The sequence below is a fragment of the Tribolium madens genome, unplaced genomic scaffold (genome assembly GCF_015345945.1).
Source record: "Tribolium madens isolate multiple individuals breed KSU strain unplaced genomic scaffold, Tmad_KSU_1.1 Scaffold_7;HRSCAF=85;Tcas5.2_LG10, whole genome shotgun sequence".
NCBI lineage: Eukaryota > Metazoa > Arthropoda > Insecta > Coleoptera > Tenebrionidae > Tribolium > Tribolium madens.
In genome coordinates, this window is record NW_025401050.1 from 1,471,772 (window position 1) to 1,494,265 (window position 22,494).

The following is a 22,494-nucleotide window of genomic DNA, read 5'->3' on the forward strand; positions in this document are numbered from 1 at the left end:
ATTCCTCGTTTGGAATTATGTGCAGCGTTGTTATTGTCAAATTTAATTGTTTTTGTTCAAAAGACATTGTGACGTTTCTTCCTTGGGGCGATGTATCTCGGGCGCCAGCACTCGGTTTTGTGAGGGGGGTGCACCTCCTGGCGGCGGCTCCTACGGGTGGCTCAATGGAGACGGTTCTTCCAGGGGTCGATGTCAGGGGGGAAGCAAGGGGTGAATAAGAACCGGATTAAATAAATAATTTATTTAACTATAAGCTACGGGGGGAGGGGAATTGACAAGCGAAAGCGCGTAAGCGTGTTATGCAAGCGGTGCGGTTATCTAATACAAGCGGTTTTATAAGCGGTATTACAAGCGGGTCCGGCAGATCACCTTTAGATTGCGGAAGCAGTCAGTGGGGGGGGGGGGGACTCGGAAGTTGCGGTGCCCTCTGCGTCCTTCCGCCCGTTAAGACGAGAGGATACGGAGGCTGCCTGTGAGAACACGCCCGCGGGAAAACGGAAGTTGGGGAAGCGGATATCCCGGCGCCCCTCTGCCTGTTAGGACGAAAGGGGTACGGGGACTGCCCGTTAAGTCACCACCGCAGGTAAACGGGAAAAGGGGGTACGGCGGGGTGTGGGGACTTGCCTTCCGGTCACTCTCACTTCCGACACTTTTCACTTCTGGTCACTTTCACTTAGTCACTTGGTCACTTAGTCACTTGGTCACTTAGTCACTCTTTATCTTCGGCGGCTCGGTGTCAACAACTGACTCTCTTCGCCTTTTCGGCGGGGTTTTATAGCCTGTCCGACTGCAGGTGCGCGAGTCGGTTTTGGTGGGGCACCTGCAGGTATAGTCGGGTCGGTTTGAGATGTTCTTTTACCGGGTAGAGGCAGGTCGGTTTCGGAGGGACACGGCTTGTACGGTTGGTTGCGTACCCTCGGGGGCTATTTCTAGTAACTTCGTTACAACATGTCAAAATGTTATTCGTATTGATGGTGTTTTTGCCTGGAGTGATTCGTCGCTTGCTCTCACTTGGATTTGTTCATCTCATAAATGGCGTACATTTGTGTCTAATCGTGTTACGCACATTCAGGAACGTGTTTCTCCATCATGTGAGATCGCAGGACAATTCTGCTGATCCAGCTTCTCGTGGTCTCCTTCCTGGCCAGGTTTTGTCCTGCTCCCTTTGGTGGACGGGTCCCGAATGGCTCTCCTGTCCCACAGATCAATGGCCTGTGCTTCAAGTTGCAGCCCCTTTTCCTCCCCCTACCCCTACCATTGATTTGGAGGAAAGAACAACCGTTCTTGTCGCTGTCGTAGAGCCCTCATGGGTTGAAAATACAGGGTATCGTCGCTTATTGTTTCCGCTTTAAGTATAATTGTCGTTCGTTGGACAAGCGTTCTGGTCCTCTTTTGGAGACTGAACTCCACAATGCTCTTATGCATATTGTCAAAGTGGTTCAAAGCAAGATTTTTGCACAACCGATTTCTAGTTTGAGTCAGGGGACTAAATGTTCCAAACCTCTTCAGAAACTTTCACCGTTTCTTGATGAGGAAAACATTATTCGCGTCGGTGGTCGTCTCTCTCTTTCCGACCTAGCTTTCTCGGCCAAGCATCCGGCTTTGCTACCTCGCCATCATCGGCTTACGGAATTGTCAATTCAACAAGTCCACAATAAAAATTGTCATCCTGGAATAAACACCACAATTTTTTTACTTGAACAAAATTTTTGGATATTGTCTGCTCGTCGAACTGTTCGTCATTGTTTGTCAAAGTGCTATCGATGCTTCCGCACCAAACCGAGACCTTTAAACCCTCCAGTGGGTGATCTTCCTCTTAGTAGAGTTTCGAAAGTTAAACCGTTTAGTTGTGTTGGGGTAGACTTTGGTGGTCCTTTCACCATTACTGCGTCTCGGGTGAGAGGTGCCAAGCTCCTCAAATCTTATTTATGTCTTTTTGTTTGTTTTGCCACGTGGAGATCGTCTCCGATCTTTCAACGGATGCATTCATCGCCGGTTTACGCCGATTTATTGCTCGTCGCGGTAGATGTGATCGTACATTTAGCGATAATGGTACCAACTTCGTGGGTGCCAATCGGGAACTTTGTCGTCTCATGCGATTTGCCGTGAACAGTCAGTCTATCCAGTGGTCGTTTAATCCGCCCTCTGCGCCCCACTTTGGGGGCTTATGGGAGAGCGGCATCAAATCGGTTAAAACGCATATTGATCGAGTTGTTGGATCGCAAGTTTTAATGTTTGAGCAGTTGTATACTCTCGTGGTTCAAACTGAAGCTTTGTTAAATTCTCGACCACTGTGCCCGTTGAACAATGATCCGAATAATTTGCGGTCATTAACACCCGGTCATTTTTTAACTCTTGAACCTCTGACTGCCCCTCCGAACCCAGATTTATCACATTTGAAAATTTCTAATTTGTCGCGATGGCAATTAGTGCAACGGATGCAACAAGAGTTTTGGAAACGCTGGCACAATGAGTACTTACACACCCTGTACCAGCGCAGAAAATGGGCAGTTGCACCTCTGTCTTTGGTGGACATAGGCTCTTTGGTCCTCTTAAAGGACGAACTGTCCCCTCCTTTGCAATGGAAGATGGGACGCATTGAATCAATTCATTCGGGTCCGGACGGTCACGTGCACGTAGCTACTATTCGTACGTTATCGGGTTCAATTAAACGACCCCTTGTAAAAATTTGTCCATTGCCTTAGATAGGATTTCACTTGTTCTTTGTTAGTTTTTTTTTTCGTTTTGTCTTAAACTTCAATTTGTGGTATTATTTGAAAATACCGTTTTGTAAACGTCATTTTGGTGGGCGGTATGTTTCGTGCCGTCATGACGCGGTATGTTTCGTGCCGTCATGACACCCGTTGCCAAGTTGTCGTCATAACAACCGTTGTCAAGTCGTTGTCAAGTTGGAAAATCAAGAGAGTCGTCGTCGTTGTCGTCAAGCAGTTTTTTTGTTGTAACAACAACTGGGTAGCGTATTTACGCAAGCTTGTTGTTAGAATCATCTTCGTGTTAGTAGAATCATCTTCGTGTTGTTAGAATCATCTTCGTATTGTTAGAACCATCTTCGTGGTAAAACAACTGTGTAGCGTCGTTTGGAAGCTTGTTGTTAGAATATCTTCGTCGTCATCATCCTCCAACTACCATCGACCTTCGACTCCCCACCGGGCATAGAAACCTGACCGTCCCCAGCCTTTCGACTCTCCGCCAGCAACCGGAACCAAGGCACAGTACCGTCTCCATTTGCGATTAATTTTGGCTTTAACTTCGTGTTGTAATTATTGTTTGATATCCAATGAATTACTTGATCTAAACCACGTGGTCCTTCGTAATTTTGTTCCGACGAATAAGGCCACAAGCCAGCCTATCTATAGGAGCAAACAGCTTCCTTGTTTTCTCTTTTAATAGCCTATAGCAAAAAAACTTGGAAAATTATTTTTCCAACAGAAATAAATAGAGTCAAAGTGCAAACTTTATAACTTCGAAATTTTTATAGATAAAATTTTTTCAACATTTTTTTTCATGTTCCTGGTATCTTACCTTATATGGCATTTTTTTCTGGGGCGCGAGTTCTGGCACACCCTGTATATATAATTTTATAATATTAATTAATAGTTAATTGTAATTAATACTATACGCTTAGGCGAAAAAAACAGTGTTTTTACCCCATGTCTGAAAGGTAAAACTTGTACTTGTGACTTGTGTCAATTAGTTATAAATGCGTCATTTTCTGACGTTTGCGGATATTTTTATATTAAAATTGAAGTAATTAAAATAATCATCGAACAACTCTGTAGTTTTTTTTTTGATTTTGGTTTTGGTGATAAAAGTAAAAAAAAAATAAAAACTATAAATCTTATAAGAAAGTCTCCTAATCGCTCATTTTTATTAAATTTCACATTTCATTTCATTTCATTTTTATAAAAGTTCACACAGTAAAAATTTATGAAGTGCAATAAAAAGACAATAAACCATAATCAAACGCTGATTTGTTAGTATTTTTTATTCTTATCATTAAGTGATACAATAATAATTTTCAAAAAACAATGAACAAATAATTTTTTTATAACAATTGTTTTCGCTTATTAAAATTTTTGGTACTGCATCGTAGGTATATAAAAGGATTCAAACTTGAGTTGAGTTTAAAATCTTTCAAAAATGGCTAATTTTAGTGCTTGCTTATTTTTTTGCTTGTCACTGACGGTAAGTATATTAATAAGTAATACTTTCCATTACTCGTGGTATCTACTTATTTCAGTCATGTCCCAGTGTTTTGTAAATCGTATGTTGAATGGAAACCCCAAATATGCCGAAATTGATAATGAGATTTTTTACATTAAACATATAAAAGACGATTTAGTGGTTAAAATCATGTCTGGGACTGATGCTTTCTTACACATCAACTTTTTGTCTTCTTAAAGAAGAGTAAATAGTTAAAATGCTGTTTTTATTTATTGCTAACTTGATTTTTGCAGTAATTTGAATTAAATTATTGCCAAAACTCCAATGGATGAAGTAAGTGTTGAACGTTACATCAATACGGAAGCTATAATTTATCCTAAATATGATAAAGAAACTGGAAAACATGATATTGGTATGCTTCGTATTAGAGGAAAACGTATTAATACCTACTATTAGTAATAAAAAAATGGAAGAAGCAAGAATAATACTACCCCGAAATGAAAGGAGCTGTAACTGTTGCCAAGTCTTTAAGTACTAGTTTCTACCCACCAGAATCAATTCGTCTTCGTCATTTAAATGTTACTATTAATCGAATGTCTGAATGTAAAATTAAATTTCCGGAATTGGATTCTGTTGGGATTTGGATGAAGATTTTCAAATTTGTACTTTTCCTATTAATGAAAAAGTAGACTTGTTTGAATTAAATTCTAGTGCTCCTTTATACAGTCACTTTCAAGACCATTCTGACAGAGGAATAATTGGAATATTCAACATTCTTTCTGCAACATCTGAACATCAACAATGTTGTGACCAACAACATCGTCATCCGTTGATTTTCACACAGATTTGGCCTTATCTTCGTTGAATTTCCGAAATTACAAAAATTTCTTATTAACATTGTAAAATAAATATACAGGGTGAATATAAAGTATGGAACCAAGCGGTTTTATTTTTAATCATTTGCCCCCAGAAAATAATAATTAATATAAATTAACTAATTGAAATTTTGTTTTGTTTTTGAGTTATGCGATTTTTTTTGTCAAAATTGTAACATATGTGAAAAATTTTTTTTGAAAAAATTAAATATAAAGCAGATAGTTGTAATCCTTAGAGTATAGCTTTTATGAAAAAAATTATTTTATAGTGGGTTGCCATTTAAAAAAATATTTTTTTTGTACAACTCAAAAACAAAAGAAAATTTCGAAAAATTTTATTCTTGTTAAATCATCGCATTTTTATAGTACTTTATCACTCATCAATTAGTTTTTTTCAAAAAATAAATAGTTTAAGCTAAAAACGTTTGGTTCCATACTTTTTATTCACCTGGTATAATATTAAACTAGAGTTTGCTTTGATAGTAACACTCTACAATTTAATTCCACATTTCCGTTTCTCATTTTCCACTTTATGAAGTGATCAAAGAAATGTGATTTTTAGTAAAAACCGAGATAATAGTTAACTTTTGTCGTCTTTTATATGATTAATGATAAATAAAAACATATTTTTTTTGACTGGTTTAGAATTCTCTTTCAACATATGTGGATTTAGTCATGACTGAAATAAGTACTTACCACAAGTACCAAAAAGTAGTAGTTAATAGTGTAGTAGTGGCAAACAAAAGAACGCGTTGAGATCGTTTTATATACAAAAGAGTATCAAAAATGTTAATGATCAAAAGCAATTTCTATAAAATCGAAAATAAAAAATATTTGTTCATTGTTTTAAAAACATTGTATTGTGTTTTTATTGATTCTTTTAATAGGAATAAGAGGTGCAACTTATTTAGTGTTTTATTACAGGTTTTAAAGTAGTACGGTAAATTAGGTATACTTTTTCAAGTCTATTAAACAAGGTATACAAGGAAAAGTCCATTATTAAGCTTTAAATATCAAAACATGAATAATGTAAAGGGATTCAAACTTAAAAAAGGTCAATTTCAATGGTAAGTATGTAAGTAAGTAGTACTTTTTATTACCTTTGGTACTTATTTCAGTCATGTCCATTGATCTTAATCCACGTACCTATGTAGAATGGAAAACCTAAACCACTCTATAAAAACGTGATTTTTGACATCAAACATATAAAAGACAATTTAGTGGTTTTGGTCATTTAAATGTTAGTCTTTATCGCTTGTCCATTGATTTTCACAAATATTTATCCTTATTTTCCTTGGATTACTGATGATCTTACATATATTCCTTATGAAACTTTGAAAAACAGACACTGTACTTCCTAATATCATTTTAAAATAAATATAATATTATACTAAAGTTTTGTTTAGTGAAAAATTCAACAATTTGATTCAAAATTTCCATCTCCCATTTTGCCTTTTTGCACTTTATAAAAATAATCAAAGAAATGTGATTTTTTGACAAAAAATGTTATTGTTTGATGTTAAAAACATTATATTTTTGACGTATTTTGAATTTCCATTCCATGGTACTTACCACAAGTACCAAGTACTTAGTGTAATAGTACACTTACCGTCAGTGGCGAACAAAAGAATAAATTATGCACAATATAATATCAAAAATTGTAGGAGTAATGATCTCTAAAGCTAAGAATAGAAAAATTTATTTGTTTGAAAATCGTTATTGAATTTTTTCGATTGTTTTAATAGAAATAAAAAGTACTACCTATTTAGTTAGTTTAGTTTATTAGAGGTATTAACATTATTTTTAGCAATTTTATGCCAACTCATCAACTAAACCAATATTTTCTTGCTTTCGAACACTATAGTTTAAACCTCAAAACCCTATGTTTTTTAGAAAGCTTATTAAAAGCTCTACACGATAAAGTAATAACGTACAGGGTGTTTATTTTAAAAAATCAAGTTACTTGATATTTTGCGAATGTCAACACTCTATAGGCGTTGCAACAGATTGATTAAATTTCAACCATAATAATTTAGGACCAGACTCAGTAAAAATTGTTGCAATTGTTTTTATTTACTTTTTCTTTCTAGCAAAACCGCTCCGATTTTACAAAAATTGCACTTTTTTTTCATAAAATTGCCCATAAATGATAATCGGTCCATGATAGATACATATAACTTAATATGGAATTACTTAGAATTGAAAGCTCTTTCAAATAAGCACATAATATAAGAAAAAATATAACTTTGTTGCGCCACCCTATCTAAGGAATCACCTATAATGACGAAAATATTTTTGGACCATAGAAAACATTAAAGTCTATCGTCCAAAAGAAACGCATTTTGTAATTTTTTCTACTGTCAGAGTAATTGAAGAAATACGGAGCTTTGAGACACCCTGTGTTTTATAATAAAATTAAAGAGCAATGGAGAAAAAAAAATAGAAGCAGAATGATAAAATTATTATTTTTGAAAAAATGTTATAACATTTTTCCCATGTTCCTAGAATCTTACATTATATGCCATTTTTTTCTGGGGCGCGAGTTCTGGCGCATCCTGTATGTGTTAATAAAATTAAGATTAGTTAACAATAAAGGAAAACATTGATGACAACTAACACAGTAAAATACTGGATTATTTTATAATGTTCACAATTTAAGTTTCTTTTGCTGGGATACAGAAACTGTTTATAAGATCTCCTTACACTTTATTAATAAAAAATCGTTAATAAACCGTCTCTTTGAAGATATTAAGGAAATAAGCAGGTAGATATCTATTAAAACACTAAAGTTTCAAATAAAAAAGTTTATTATACTTATTTTTTAAATTATATCACATAACAACTTACAATTCTAAACAACCTTAAACTAATGACATGTAAATTCATCAACATATTCAACACAAACATCGCATTCGACTTCACAACACCATATAAATTTACAATTACACCTTTTCGTAATTTTTTTCTCCTGTTTTCTCACTCGGTATCCACAAGACCGGCACAAATTTCGACAACTTTTCTTCTCCGCGATTGTTGTAGATGCAGAACTAGTCCTTGAACAGGTCCTTCCTTTAGTCCCAGGCCAACCTAATCCCAAAAAATAATAATAAAACTAAAAAACAATTAGAAAAAATACTTACCAGTCGAGTTATTACTAAGACAAAATTCCGGTGATTTTTCCAAATAGACTAGATTTGGCAACACGTCTCCAGCCGATTCCAGCGGCATGTGTCTGGCCGAGTTGCCTAAAGTGAGAGCTCCTTGAATTTTCTCAAAACTGATCATGATGGCTTTGTCGTAACGTTCCCGGAGTTGTTTAGCTATTTCCGGGAATGAGGGCATCTGCATCCAGCACGTTTGGAAGGAGCAACTCCCGGAAACTCCGTGACACTTGCAAGTTTTCAACATTTTTTCTCTAATTATCTGCAATTTAAAATACGAGTTGCAGAAATTATCCGTTTAAGCAAAAAATTAAATAGAAAATAGAAAAAAATCAAATTTTAATTACCTCACGTCCAATTCTGTTATTGTGCCGACTAACGAAAGCTTGAGCATCGCTGCTTTCTTCATTATCTTCAAGTAGCTTCAACACGAGTTCTTCACCAAAACTTGAATCGTCGGAACATCCGCCCCAGGTCCAATCCCGTTCGAGATTCGTCAAGTGTGTTCCTTGGTAGAGGTTTTGTCGTAAATTGGAGTTACAACCGCAACCTTTGATCACACCTTGGGAACAATCCCGAGTGATTGAGTAAATAATTCCTGCTGTTATGATAGCATTCGTGTACGCTTTTTCTTTGGTTGCAAGTTGATTGTTTTGTCGAGAGAATGAAGATTGTGGACAATTCCATCTGTCCCATTTGAAGACATTTCTGCACTCGTCCATCGCCATTTGGGCACCATTGGCCACACTTTCAATGATGACAGGATTTAGGCCCTGCTATTAAAAAAAATTAAAACCAGGTTTAAAAAAATAAAAATTGACTTACATTGAATTTGAGGATTGTTTTGGACTTGAAGAGACTGTTGATGGTGGTGGACCAACATGATGAAATGTTGATTGAAACTGTCAGTGATATTATAAGTGCGAAAAATTTTGGGACCATTGTGGTGTTGTCGAGACAAACTTATGAATGAAATAAAATTTGTGAATGACCATTTTATGTTGATTCATGCTTACAATTGAGGGGTGGGTTTTAAACAGGGTGTAAAGTGGGGGTCATTACCAACAAAGAGACCGCCCTTTGGTACCTGCCGTATAATGAACGGTAGGTGACAATGTTGGGACCTGTTGCACGCTTTTGGCGTCTTTCAAACATTTTTTTACTTTCTAAATTTTTACTAGATTTTTATAATATAATCATAATTTTTGGAATTAAATCAAATGTTTTTTAAAACATATTAAAAAAAAAAACAGAGCAGCAAAGCTTTCTACAAAAATTTGTACTGTTTTTGTGTATATTTTGTTCTTGTGTGGCAATGCTTTGAAATTTTAAGGGTGGACTTACAGAATGTGAGTTAAATCACAATTAAGTGATTAATTTCAAAATCCTGAAATCTGATTGGTAGTTCATCAAAATTCATTCACGTAATGAATTAAATTTAATTGCAATTAAATATTTAATTCGGCTTCTATAAACCCACCCTTAGTTTATTTATTTATTTACTTGTTATTTTTTCAAATATTAAATTGAATTGAGTTAGATTAAGTAGAAATGGTAGAATTGCTCCATTTTGTTCAATTGTTCAATTTTTAAGAGTGTTTTGTTATTTAAATCTTATGGAACGTTTACTGTTGCAAATAAGATACTTTAGTGAACATTTTAAGAAAAAACACTTTGTAATAAATACATTTACAGTAAAATAAATTTTTAACAACATTCGGATTTTGTTAATTGATTTTTTGCTTTTACATAAAAAAGCTTGATTTGGAGTTTGCTTTTAATTATTTTTTACAAAGAACAACAAATATCAGTCTGTTTGTTTTATTAAATTTTTGTTTAATTAAAAATTGTTTTGGCATAAAAGAAATTGCTTCAAAAGTGCTTTTCATACAAAAAAATTGTACAAAACTTTCAAAAATTTCTAAATTACAACAAAGTTGTTATTTAAGACAAAGTTTGAAAAATTCTATCATTAATCTGTGAAAATGTTGAAACTGAAACATTAGAATCTAATTAAAAGTAGTAACTGCATTTATGTACAATTTATGGAAGCAATTTTTGTCGTTATGTCGGTAATTTTGGTTATTTTTTAAGTGTAAAATGTGTTTTTTGTTTACAAATTAAATTAACCTAACATTACCAAAATTTATCTTTTTTGAAACTGCAAATTACATCTAGAAAGTAGCTCATATACATGATAATTATTCTTGTGAATATAAAAACACGTGTATTTATTTATGAACAAGGATGTGAAACAATTTATATGAATGACAATTTTACATCTAGGTATTGTTGAAAAATGATTTTAGTGAGAACCTAGTTTATTAATAAAGAGAAAATTTTAAATTTTGAGTTACATTTGTTGTAGCTCTTTTTCTGGGAGACTTTAACTGATTTATTAACATTTATCTAATTAGTGATGAGAACATGGTTTTTTATTATTTTTTTTGTTTTTTATTATGCACCTACTATCAGTGGATATAAAAAACATTCGAAATTTGCTCATTGTGTTTAAAACTTGTAAATCGTCACTCAAAATAAAAGTTGTCAGCAAACTGAACATGACCTTTGAAGCTTTAGCTCTAGCTATAAAGAGATGCTATTGTGCTTTTTATAAAATTCTTGTAATGTAGACAGCATTTTAAAAAATTGAACTTGAACTTGAACTTCTAACTTGATGTTTTTGACAACATGTCATAACTTTTAAAACTTTTTTTATAATAAACCAAATTTACCCGAAGTTTTGATTTTTTGACTTATACAATTGTTATGTTGTCTTAGTTTTTTATATCCACCGATGATACCTTTATATAAAAATGAACTAAAAGTTTGTGTTTTTGGTATAATTAATTATTTCTTTTTGAAAAAATGAATTGGTGAAAGATTATGCGCTATAAAACCATATCATTCACACGATTTTTAGTTATTCAATTTTTGGTTTTAAAATACCAAGTTATGAGAATTGTTTTGACAAAAATTGAATTTAACTAAAATTTAATCTTTTAATCAGTCTTTGTAAAAAAATATAATAGACTACCATTAAAAAAATTAAACAATACTTAAACACAAAAACAAATTTTCATTCTTTTTAACAGATTTAAACCAATTTTAAGCCTTGTTGAGTCTAATTTTAAGAATAAAATGTTGTATTCAACATTATTCCACCTCGTGGTTGATAAACCACTCGTTAGCACTCGTGGTTTAATAATGCACTCAGTAAAATAAAGCGTCCGATTTACACTCAAACTCGTCGAATAAATAACTGTTTTTTAAAATGATTACCTTTATACGGTTTTATCAATTGTTTTTTTTAGAAGGTATATATTAAGCTAATAACGCATGGTTCTATACTTTTTGTTCACCTGTATTTACTTATAATCTCCTGCTATTGCAGGAGATTATGCTATTACAGTCCTAACATAATTGAATGTTAATATTTATTTATGTATAACATTTTAAAATAAATGTTATTTTTTAAACATTGAAAACTATCAATGAAATCTGGAAGCGTTGCAAAGGATGTAATTTTCTTTAAGAGTTTAATTAAATAATAAAAAGTTTTCCTTTTGGTGACAAACAAGTTTGTTTTAGGTGTAATTTTTTTTGTAACACCGTCAAATGGTTTACTTTTATTTTATTTTTCAGATATTTGTTCTATTTTGGCGTAATTTGGTTTTGTTTGTTTTTATTTATTATTTTATTGTTAAGAAATTTATCGTTTCAACTGTAACTAAAAAAAAATTAAAGTCATATTATAAAAATATTATTTTGAAATGACAGCAATTTAGTATAAGTTTTATTAATTTTTTTCAGTTATAGGTATTTACAATTTCTTGTAATATTAATATTTTGTTTTATATAAAGACCTGGAAAAAGAAGGCTACACGTGTTGAACAGTTTTATGCATGAGTTCAAGGTTATGCTAAGTTTATAATTATTAAGAATGAATTTGAAGAAAGTATTCTAAATTCTAAAAGTGGATATTTTTTTCTCATATTTAATTAATTTATAATTTACTTTTGAAACAAATTTTTCTTTAAAATTCCTAATTCAATCAAAATCCTAAACACTGGTATAATTTACAATACCTATTTTCCGATTCTCTAATGACCCCAAATCCTCTTACCCTACCTGTTTCAGTCATAAACCTTCACCCGTTATAAAATGCAAATATATATTTCTCTTCAACTCTACAAATCTATAATCCTATTTGGTAATTTACTTGTCGTTACTTGTTTCCGGCGGTGGTTGGATTTGAGAATTCTTTTGCGAAAGGGGACCCCTGAAGAGAGGCTATACAACGGGTCATAGGATTATTTTAATTTCATTCATTTGGGTTTTCCGGCCACTTATTCGGAGAAGAAATATTTAAACAATAATTCGAGTGTGAAAAAATGTAACATTTGGGAGGTCTCAATTCCGAAAACTTGAAATTATTTTATGGACTGAGAAGAGGAGAATTACAGGTAGTGAGGTGTCTTGAGAAACAGGAAATGATCTGTTTTATTGTGTCTATAAAAAGTTGGCGCTGTTGTAAAGTGTTTAACTTTTATTTACAATAAATATATCACAGAAAGAGTTTCTTAATTTGTTCCTAGTTACAATTCCCGTTTCTTTCTTCTTCTTTGGTAACCGTAATTTTGTTGTGCCAAATCGTGATGATGTGATTGTTGGACGTTGACATTGTGACTGAATAAACCTCCACCGTTGTTTAACATATTTTTCAAAAATGTGACAAAGCCGAAAAGTATTGCGAGTTTCCCCAGAAACATACTTTTGAGTAACATAAACTTCATCGACATCAACATCATCGGAAGCAATGTGGTTTGGACCATAAATGGCATAACCATCATTGGTAAAATCTTCGACATGATATCGTCTTGTTGCTTTTTTCGTCCTTCTACAAGTCAAATTAATTTCGGTCTAATTAAAATTCAAACTCACCTTCAATGGTTCCGGTCTGGATTTGACGGCAATTAATTTGAAAGGCACATAAACCAACAATTAGCAACAAAGTAGTCACAAAATCCATTTTTAAGAGCACATGTTGTTGATGCAAGAAGAGTTTGATTTGAAATGAATCCCACGACGATGCAATTTCTCGAACTCGTTCCGCTTGACTTGTTGTTCTGGTTTTGAATATCCAGTTTAAATGGATGTCTTAAGTATAACTTTGAATATTTTAATGCAATTAACCGGCGCTGGTGTAACACTTTGTGGCCCACTTTATTTTGGAGAAGACGAATACTTGGCAAAAAATATGTGACAGTTAGAATGTTTCGTGGTACCTTAATTATTTAGGCTCAACAGTTTTTTATTCGCTTTTTTTTGATACCTACTTTGTTTATGTAAATAACAAAATCGTAAAACAAAACTATATATTTTTGTATCGCAAATTTATGTTTAAATTACATTTTAAAATTAATTAAATACATATCTACGCTGTCTCATAAAATGCAAAGAAAAATGAAAGCTGTATTTTTATAAAAATAAAAAATAAGGATGATGTAAAATAAATATACAGGTGCGCCAGAACTCGCGCCTCAGAGAAAAATGCCACAAAAGGTGAGATACAAAGAAAATGGAAAAAATGTTAAAAAATTTTATCTATAAAAAATTCGAAGTTATAAGTGTTTAAATTTTGCACTTTGACACCATTTATTTCTTTTAGAAAAATAATTTTTCCAGTTTTTTTGCTATAGGCTATTAAAAGAGAAAACAAGGAAGCTGTATCTTAAATTGTAACTCTGTTCAATGTTATTTGTGGCTTTTATTGGCAAAACTTTTGTCCCTTTACTAAATAATTGTAAAAAAAACATATACAAGATCATCAGTATCATTAAATAGAAATAAAAAAATGTCAAAAAATAAATGTCAATTTTTTTTGACAGATAGAATTTTTTAAACATCTTTTCCATGTTCGTGGTATCTTATCTTACTTGAAATTTTTCTCTGGGGCGCGTGTTTTGGCGTACCCTGTAGAATCTAATAAATTACAAAGTATTTAACTAATTTGCTTCCAGTTTATGACTATGTTTGTATTTTTTTAAAGTGAGCAGTGTTACCTTTAAGCAAAAATATGGTAAAAACTTATCAATCATTTACTTATTGATTTAATTGAAACAGAAAATAAATAAGTATAGGTGATTTAAATCCCGATTATAATTTTAATGTAATTGTATACTTTTATCAAAATATTTTTACATTTTTTATTTTGTTTTCAAATTTAAGTAAAAAAGTAACAATGAAAAAATGTTGCTTTTTTAGTACATTACTACACTACTACACATTACTACAGGAATTCTAGATATTTTGAATTTAAAGCGGTATATTTTTCATGGACAGATTTCCTTATTGGATTATAAACATAAAAACTACCTGTCTGAGTAGGGATCTGTTGAAATTTTGACACTGATCTTGGTAAAAGTTGCTTTGTTTAGACCTTTTACTAGGAAATGGGTGATGAATTTTTAAGTGAAAATACAATATTTTAAATCGATGCTAAATATGTATTAGAATATTATAGTATGTATTGAAATTTGATGAAAAATGTTTTGGTTTGAATATAACACAATCATTTTTGTTTTAGACCAGAGTGGGCTAATTTATTGTCATTCAGCGACAGTTTTATACCTGTACAATCCGACAAATTTCCATTGCCTACTCTGGTCCAAAACAAAAATGAATATATTATGTACAGGTGTCCCAGTGAGTTGCTAAAGCCCATTATTTATCTTTAAATATTACAATTTTAAAAAAATTATATAGGCAATTGATAAACACTAATCTAGTGCACAGCATGAAATTTTTTTCAACTAAACGGTTTATTTTAGGAGTATTAAAAGTTATTAATTTTTTTTTGAAATTGATTACTATCCATTTGAGCAAGAAAAAATTAGTTTAATAGAGCAAAAAATCGGAAAAACTAAGAAAATATAACCTGCGCAACAACCGGAAATTGAGAAGATGTATCCGGTTTTTGGGATTACCAGTTCAAAAGATATACCTATTCTTGCAAGTAACTGATCCAAATTTTATAATATTTGGTCAAATTATTCTAAAGTTATTACAAAAAAAAAATATACCCACATTTCGGGAGCTGTAATTTTTTTTTCAGTAGAATTAGAATATGAGTTATTATTTAAATTATCATCATTTTATAGCTCATTTTTGAGGTTCAAATATTGCTTCATATTTATGAATTACCCTATATAAAATTTTTAATTAAAGGTCAATAATGGACTTTACCAACTCCCTGGGACAGTCTGTATGTATAATTTATTTTTGTCTATATATATGATTTTTTTTTAAATTGTTTACCACAGCTTACTACAATAAAAAGATTAAAAAGTTAATGCTTTTTTAAAAAATTATGAAACGTATAAAAAATTATAAACCATTTGTTTCTATATTCTAATTGCATTTAAATTAGCAGGTTTTTACATGTTTTGTAGTGTTTTTAGATGGTCAATAGTGTGAGAAAAAGACAATGTTTGAGTTCTCGTATTAATGACATTTTTTTTATACTTATAAAAAATTGTTTAACAAGTACTAATTTGAGAACTTTCTGTCATGATTTATTTTCTCATGCGTGATATGTACTTTAATAAGAATATTATTCCATAAAAAAATGGGCAAAAACCTCATTATTATTCTGTTTTAAATTATATTATTTGTAATAAAAAACTTCGGTCTAGAGTGGGTCGTTTCAGAACAGTTTTGTATTATTGTTTCTAAAATCTTAAAATAAAGAGCCTGATTAAAAATTAGATGACAACAACAAAGATAAAACTTTTTTATAATAAACATAATTTTTAGTTACAATATTGTTATAGTTCTGTTAATAATTTTTTTTTTGGACAAAAATATTTAATAGTTAATCGGGTCATGAAAATGTGATTAAAAATTGTAAATCTTTTGCTTAAATAAAATCAATATAAAAGAAAAAACTAGTGACCTAAATAAATAAATATTATATTTATTATATTGTTGTGTTACTGATTGCACACTGTACAACTTGGTATCATCTTTCAATATTTTTTCTTGCAAATTTTAACATTTATTAGCTTTTTACATGGTGTTATTCAAAAATATGGGTAGTAAAACCAGAAATACATATTTTTTTCTAAGAGAATCAATAGAAAAACTTTCGGAAATTTTATCTTTTATTTGAAGTATCACACAGGGGGTAGTACCATTTAAAGGGGTTTTGTATTACAAGAGGAGTTAGTGTTACAATTTTCAAAAGGGCACTAAAAGTGCTCTCTCTGTAAATAAAAATTGAACTGCCTCGTGACTTTTTATTTTATGAGATATCCAGGGTGGCTTGTATAAAAAAAAATCCTGTATATGCTACACGAACACGAGTGATTACACTGGAAATTTTTAAAAATTATGTTTTATTTACGGATTTTAGAAATAAAAATTAAAGGCAGTGCCTCCGCTACCGGCAACGGTGCCAGTACTGGCGGTCGGCAAAGAATTTTTAGGTTTAGCCGCTAATTTCACATTTTTTTAGATTTCACTAGGTGTATTTTTGCAATTTAAAATAATTTTTAAATCAATACCAATAATAGTTTTTGTAGAACTAGTTCCAGAGATCATTAGGGCTAAGACCCTTTATATTTTAAAATTTAAGTGTAGTTTCTGCTAGTATAACTAGTATAAACATTCAAAGAATGTAAATTAAATAATTTTTGCTTCTTCTGATCGCTGCTGTCATCTCTCTGTAAACAGGGGTATAAGGTATGTACAAAGCACATGACTTGGCATTTGCAAATATTGAAACTTGAAACACATGTTGTTTTCTTTACACCATCTTTTCAAATTTTTATGCAAATTAAACATATCGTTTAAACATTTGATTATTTTTATGGATTTTTAAGTCGTCAACGAAGAAACGATTTATTTATGAATATTATAAGTATTTATGAGATTGTTCCCAATATGATAAAGTAAATCATTCAATATTGATACAAAAACTAGCAGCCTAGAATAACGTACCCTAAACGTATAAATATTGAAAATAGCAGAGGACCAAAGATAGATTCTTGTGGGATTCCGGAGGGTACAAGAACTTATTGTTTATCCTTACTTCCTGAGTTCTGTCAAGATATGAATTAAACCAATACACCATAAGCTGCTAGTTTTTATATCAATGAATGATTTACTTTATTAAACGTTTTAGTAAAATCCACCTTATGTCTGTTTTTTCTTTAAATGGAAATTACCAAGTCAACTTTGGTGAAAAATTGGTAGCAGCTTTTCTCCATAGCCACAAGTTGTGTTTGCTCTTTGTTTTAGTCCCTAGAAATTTTGTTAAAAAATAAAAAATTATGGTTATGTTTTCAAATTGAGATGTTGTCAAAATTTTGACTTTTATAAATCTTGTGTGCCTGTTTGCTCTTTGAAATTGCAATAATTGAATACCTGAGAAAGTTTTTTTCCAAAATAAAGCAATTTTGCTATTTTCAAACTAATTTTGCTCGATTTTAGTACATAATTCATTCTAAATTAATGTATTTTATAAAAAAAAATCGTTACCTAAGGTCTAAAGACCGAATTCAGTGCTAATAATTTTGATAAAAACACAGAGCAACTAAGTACATTGTTGTGGACAAAGATGAGGTTCTTGCTACAAAAACTTTGAACAAAAGGGTGTATACACAGAAAAAAATTATTTAGTATAAGATACAAGTGGGTATTATGATAACTGGCAATAAATTTTGTGTAATTTAATGACATGAGCTCAATATTGAAGCATTTTATTATTCTTTCTTCAGCTTTAGTTTCAAAATTGTTACTTTTTCAACTCGTTCCTCAAAAACGATGCACAAGACACGTTCACTCCCAGGATCTTTCTCATTCATGTAATTTAGTCAATTTGATGCTAAAAATTGAGAGTATTTAGCAAACCTGCATTACAAATTGCGTCTATATTTTACCGGGTCCTTTTTCTAACTTCCTGCTTGCAAACTATTCGTTTCCAAATTTCTAAAAACTGTTAGCGGTACCGAATTTGTTCCTTTTTTGGTGTTTCGTCTCTAAATTTTCTTAGACGATTTTTTGTTTTGACGTTTAATGACATTGTTTTCAAATTAATTCAAAAAACCGGAACTGCTTTATTAAAATTAACATGAATGAATTTACTAGTGCTGCCAACGCAACGTTAAAACTGGCATTTCCATTAAAAAAAAAACAGACTTTTCCTACGGCCATATACGAAACTAGATCATAACGTACAATTATTACATATGCGCGAAAATTGGCAATATCGTACGAGGTCGAAAACCTGTGCGATTTCTTTTCGCACTGTGTGTTAGAAATATAACGCACAATTCACACTCGAATGTTTTGTATTTTTTCATTCAACGTATTTTTTTTTATCTATTATAAAAAATAAATCGTTTTGAAAAAAAATGTTCGTAAGAAGAAAATTATTTATGGTCGTAGGAAAAATAGTGTACAAAACTTGTAGGAAAGTGTCTAAGGTAATCGCGGCATTGCCTGCACTCGGCCAACGCCTCGTGCGCAAATTTCCCGCTTGTGCGTTATTTATCACTTTCCGTGCTCGTTATGTAATATACTATTACGTTTAACTTATTTTTTTTACATCTTACCAACAGTCAACAGGCAACGGTAATAAGCAACTGTAATAAATAACTTATTATCAAATATCATTGATTAAATTAAATTCACAAATACTTTAATCAAAAGCATCGTAATATTTAAAAAAAATTTCATCACCTTCACAAGAAATACAGTGTTGTCAGGAAAGTGTTTCATTTGATGAGTTTTATGTCATTCCATAATCAGAACAGTATTAATTAAACACTTATGCAAAATTTCAGAAATTTCATTCTGTGATTGTGGTCAAATAAGTATAAAAAATAAGTTATAAGCTTTAATAAATTTGATTATTAAGACATTTTTTTCTGAACTTGTGGTAGATTTCTTTCGGATTCTTCATAACTACCAAAATTGAAAATGTGTGTCATTAGCCAATTAACCGTAATTAGTTAAAGTAGTGACATATTTCCTCTATTACACCAAATTTCTGCCCTCTATTTTTTATTTAGTCATTTTTAACGATTTTCTTGTTCTTACCCCTACTTTTAAGGATTTAGAATTTTTATTGCAGAATGAGTTTATTTACAAAATAGTACACAATATACAAGAATCCCTAATTGCAACAAGAGCAATAGCAAAGATTTTAACAGCGGCTTTAAGTTTTCAAAGAAAACAGTATCCGTACTCATGAAGTACACATAAATAAATTAAATAAATAAATAATTCAATTATTTCTAACACAATAAGCATTAGTTATCTGAAACTCCTCTTCTTTCCATTAACATAAGCTCCATATTCTTCTTCGCCGTTATACCCGTAATGAGCCATCGACATTTCACTTAATTGGATATTGTGCGTATAAACACCACCTTCTCCACTCGACCTATTTCTAAATAGATTCAAAATCAACAATATTACAGCTAATTTTCCAATAAAGGCACTTTTCATAAGCATAAACTTCAAAGAGACCAACATCATCGGAATCATCGCAGTTGATACCATAAACGGGATCACCATCAACGGCAAAATCCTGCTCATCATATCATTTTTTTCCTCTTTTTTCCGCGCTTCTGCAACACTTTAATTAACTAAAAGTATGAAATTGAGAGGAATCACCTGTACCAATTAAGCCACGGCCTGTATCCTCTTTGGTTTGATTAAATAAAGTAATACTGTTTTCTCTTTTCACTTGATTGATAAAAGCACAATCAACGACAGTTATCACAAACAATAGTGCAACCGCATGCATCAGCATGATGTACATACGATAACTAAACTAACTTTTCCAACAGGTTTAACCATAGTTACATGTTCGCAGCGAAGGCGGTTTGAGAACTGAAGTGACCATCGAGAGCGCGATACACCTCGACGTTGTTCTAATTTTGACTTCTTGAAAAACGTTCACTTACACGCACTCAAATTGGAGGTGGTTCCCGGAATGTTGGAAATGTGGGTCGATTTTTGAAAATTGTTTTTAATACTGTGTTATTGTTGCTGTTGTAAGACAGTTTTATACATGATTTACTGGAAAACGATGTAAATTAGTTCTAGTTTTTTATTATCAATTAAATGACGCCAGATTAGTGAACAGTTATGCGTTCTCTTTCTAAATTTCTAAATTCTAATTAACGCATTGAACAACGAAATTTGTTAAGTAAAAAACTACATGAGATTCTGTTGAGTGAGCACAAAAATATGCCATAAGGAGAAAACTGTGACATGTTTCTTAACGTCGATTGAACCAATTTAACAGATAATGCTATTGTTTTACGGTAATATTGTAGTTATCTCGAAAATTATAATTGTGACTGTTTAACTCATTCAAAATGAGTTTCATCTACTTTGAATAAAAAAATAATTTTACATCCTGACAAAACTTATGAGAATTTGTGGAAAAAAGAAAAAGAAACTTAAAAAAAAATGTAGATAGATTTTGATAATCTATCGATCTATCTATCTATATAAATTTATCGTTTTAAATACATTGGAATGATGTAAACAATATAGGAAATACAAAAACTTTAATGGACATTTAAGTTTTATCAAACATGCAAGGCTGGTCTGGTTATAGGACTACTAATTAGTAGCTTTTAATTAGTGAGCTTTTTTTCAGGTTTGATGAACATTTACAAACGAATTTAAATAATATTAGGTACAACGTATGTATTATTATTACTTAACATGCACTTCTTACAATTTTTGTTTTTTTGAAAATAAAATAAAATGAACAAAGAACATTTGTATTCCTTGTAAATTTAAGTGTTTTAATGTAATTTTTCTTTTTCTAGAAAAATTAAAGATAGTGGCCGTTTTAATTAATTTTATCCGGCTTTGTAAATAAAATTTTTCTACAACTCTAACAGAAAGTAAGTTTTTCCACCTTGATTTCAGAAAGGAAAATCGCCAATTACCTTCCAGGAGGTAAAAATTTTACCTCCCCCATAAAAGCGGGAAAACATGCTGTTAGATTTAATGGAAAAACTGGGATATTAACAGTGTCTTTTCCTCCCTGGGTGGTTACTGCCCTTGACAAGTCCCAGACAGCTACCTGTAGTAATACAAATAACTATTACGATAATTATAAAAGGTACACTTTTATGGCTAAGTTCAGGACAAAATATGTGCTGTTTATAAAGGCAAGAAAAAAAAACTGTTTTTTAATGCTTATTACCGTAAAATGGGATTACTTTGACATAGTTTGAGAGGTTTTGTTAATGTAACTTTTTTAGTTGTTGCAATATTTTCTTGAAAAAATTAGCATCAGAACAATTGATCCTTCTGCTTTAAAAATCAAGCTTAAAATTTTACCTCAAGGTCATAGTTATTCCAAAAAAAGTTTGAAAATTTGGTGTCAAAGAAACCCCGGGGCTATTTTGACAGTCCCTTTATAATTACGTTGAAAATCAAAATTATGCTAGCCTGGGGGGTACTTTGACACCTTAAAACTAAAAACATGTAATATATGATGTAATTAAACTGTATTAAACTCATTAAACAGCAAACATAAAATATATATTTTATTTGTATTTTTTTCAAAAAAATTTAATCATTTTAAATTAAGTCATTTTTTGGTATCTTGTGGTTTTTATATGGCATAAAAATCAAATAAACGAAATTTTGGTAGGTACCTATACTGAAAATGAAACAAAATTAGTAGCCTCATAACGTGTCAAAGTCTGTAACTCCATTTTACGGTATATCTTATATTTTTTTTGCCCGGAGACGCAAACTAATGATTTTGAAATTAAATGAAAAACAAAAATATGTATTAACCTAGATATTTTTAGCTGGGATTTTATGTGTCTATAAGAGAGGTAAAATAGTAGGTCAAAAACTTAAATGCTTTTTGGAATAGCTTATAAAAAAAATTAAAAAATAAAAGAAAAAGGTTGTGGTTTTGAATCTTTGAAAGTGTCAATATTTATAATTATTTTAAAGTAAAACTATTGTAGTTCGAGAAATAATAATAAGAACTTTAATTTGTTAGAAGAATACATTTTTGGTATATTTAATAGATATTTACGGAATTTTTCAACAAAATTTATTAGAAAAAACAATCATCTCGGAATTTTGTTTCTTCTCTCTGTTACAAGATTATGTTTTAATTAATTTTTAGTTTCAGCTTAAGTTTTCTTTTACCACAAGCTAAAATTTTTAAACCTTAAGCAATTTAAACGATTTTTTGTTTCTAAATTTAAGTAATA

The 22,494-nt window shown here is 31.1% G+C and overlaps 4 protein-coding genes across 4 annotated transcripts; 1 reads left to right on the forward strand and 3 right to left on the reverse strand.

Moving 5' to 3' along the window:
* Positions 1-1,032: 1,032 nt before the first annotated feature.
* LOC123010153 lies at positions 1,033-3,256 on the forward strand. The gene is made up of 4 exons (XM_044406854.1): positions 1,033-1,037; positions 1,104-1,295; positions 2,045-2,649; positions 3,117-3,256. The coding sequence occupies exons 1-4, from the start codon at positions 1,033-1,035 to the stop codon at positions 3,254-3,256; spliced, it is 942 nt and encodes a 313-aa protein (XP_044262789.1).
* A 4,670-nt stretch (positions 3,257-7,926) lies between these two features.
* On the reverse strand, positions 7,927-9,163 carry LOC123010154 (protein Wnt-8a-like). Its single transcript, XM_044406855.1, has 4 exons — positions 9,047-9,163; positions 8,569-8,997; positions 8,201-8,483; positions 7,927-8,147 (listed from the first exon to the last, which is right to left on the reverse strand). Exons 1-4 carry the CDS (start codon positions 9,161-9,163, stop codon positions 7,927-7,929), a joined length of 1,050 nt encoding a protein of 349 aa, XP_044262790.1.
* A 3,542-nt stretch (positions 9,164-12,705) lies between these two features.
* Positions 12,706-13,342, reverse strand: LOC123009967. The gene is made up of 2 exons (XM_044406563.1): positions 13,166-13,342; positions 12,706-13,121 (listed from the first exon to the last, which is right to left on the reverse strand). The coding sequence occupies exons 1-2, from the start codon at positions 13,251-13,253 to the stop codon at positions 12,820-12,822; spliced, it is 390 nt and encodes a 129-aa protein (XP_044262498.1). The 5' UTR covers positions 13,254-13,342; the 3' UTR covers positions 12,706-12,819.
* A 6,007-nt stretch (positions 13,343-19,349) lies between these two features.
* Positions 19,350-20,112, reverse strand: LOC123009962. Its single transcript, XM_044406559.1, has 2 exons — positions 19,913-20,112; positions 19,350-19,860 (listed from the first exon to the last, which is right to left on the reverse strand). The coding sequence occupies exons 1-2, from the start codon at positions 20,052-20,054 to the stop codon at positions 19,544-19,546; spliced, it is 459 nt and encodes a 152-aa protein (XP_044262494.1). The 5' UTR covers positions 20,055-20,112; the 3' UTR covers positions 19,350-19,543.
* Between the last annotated feature and the right edge of the window lie 2,382 nt (positions 20,113-22,494).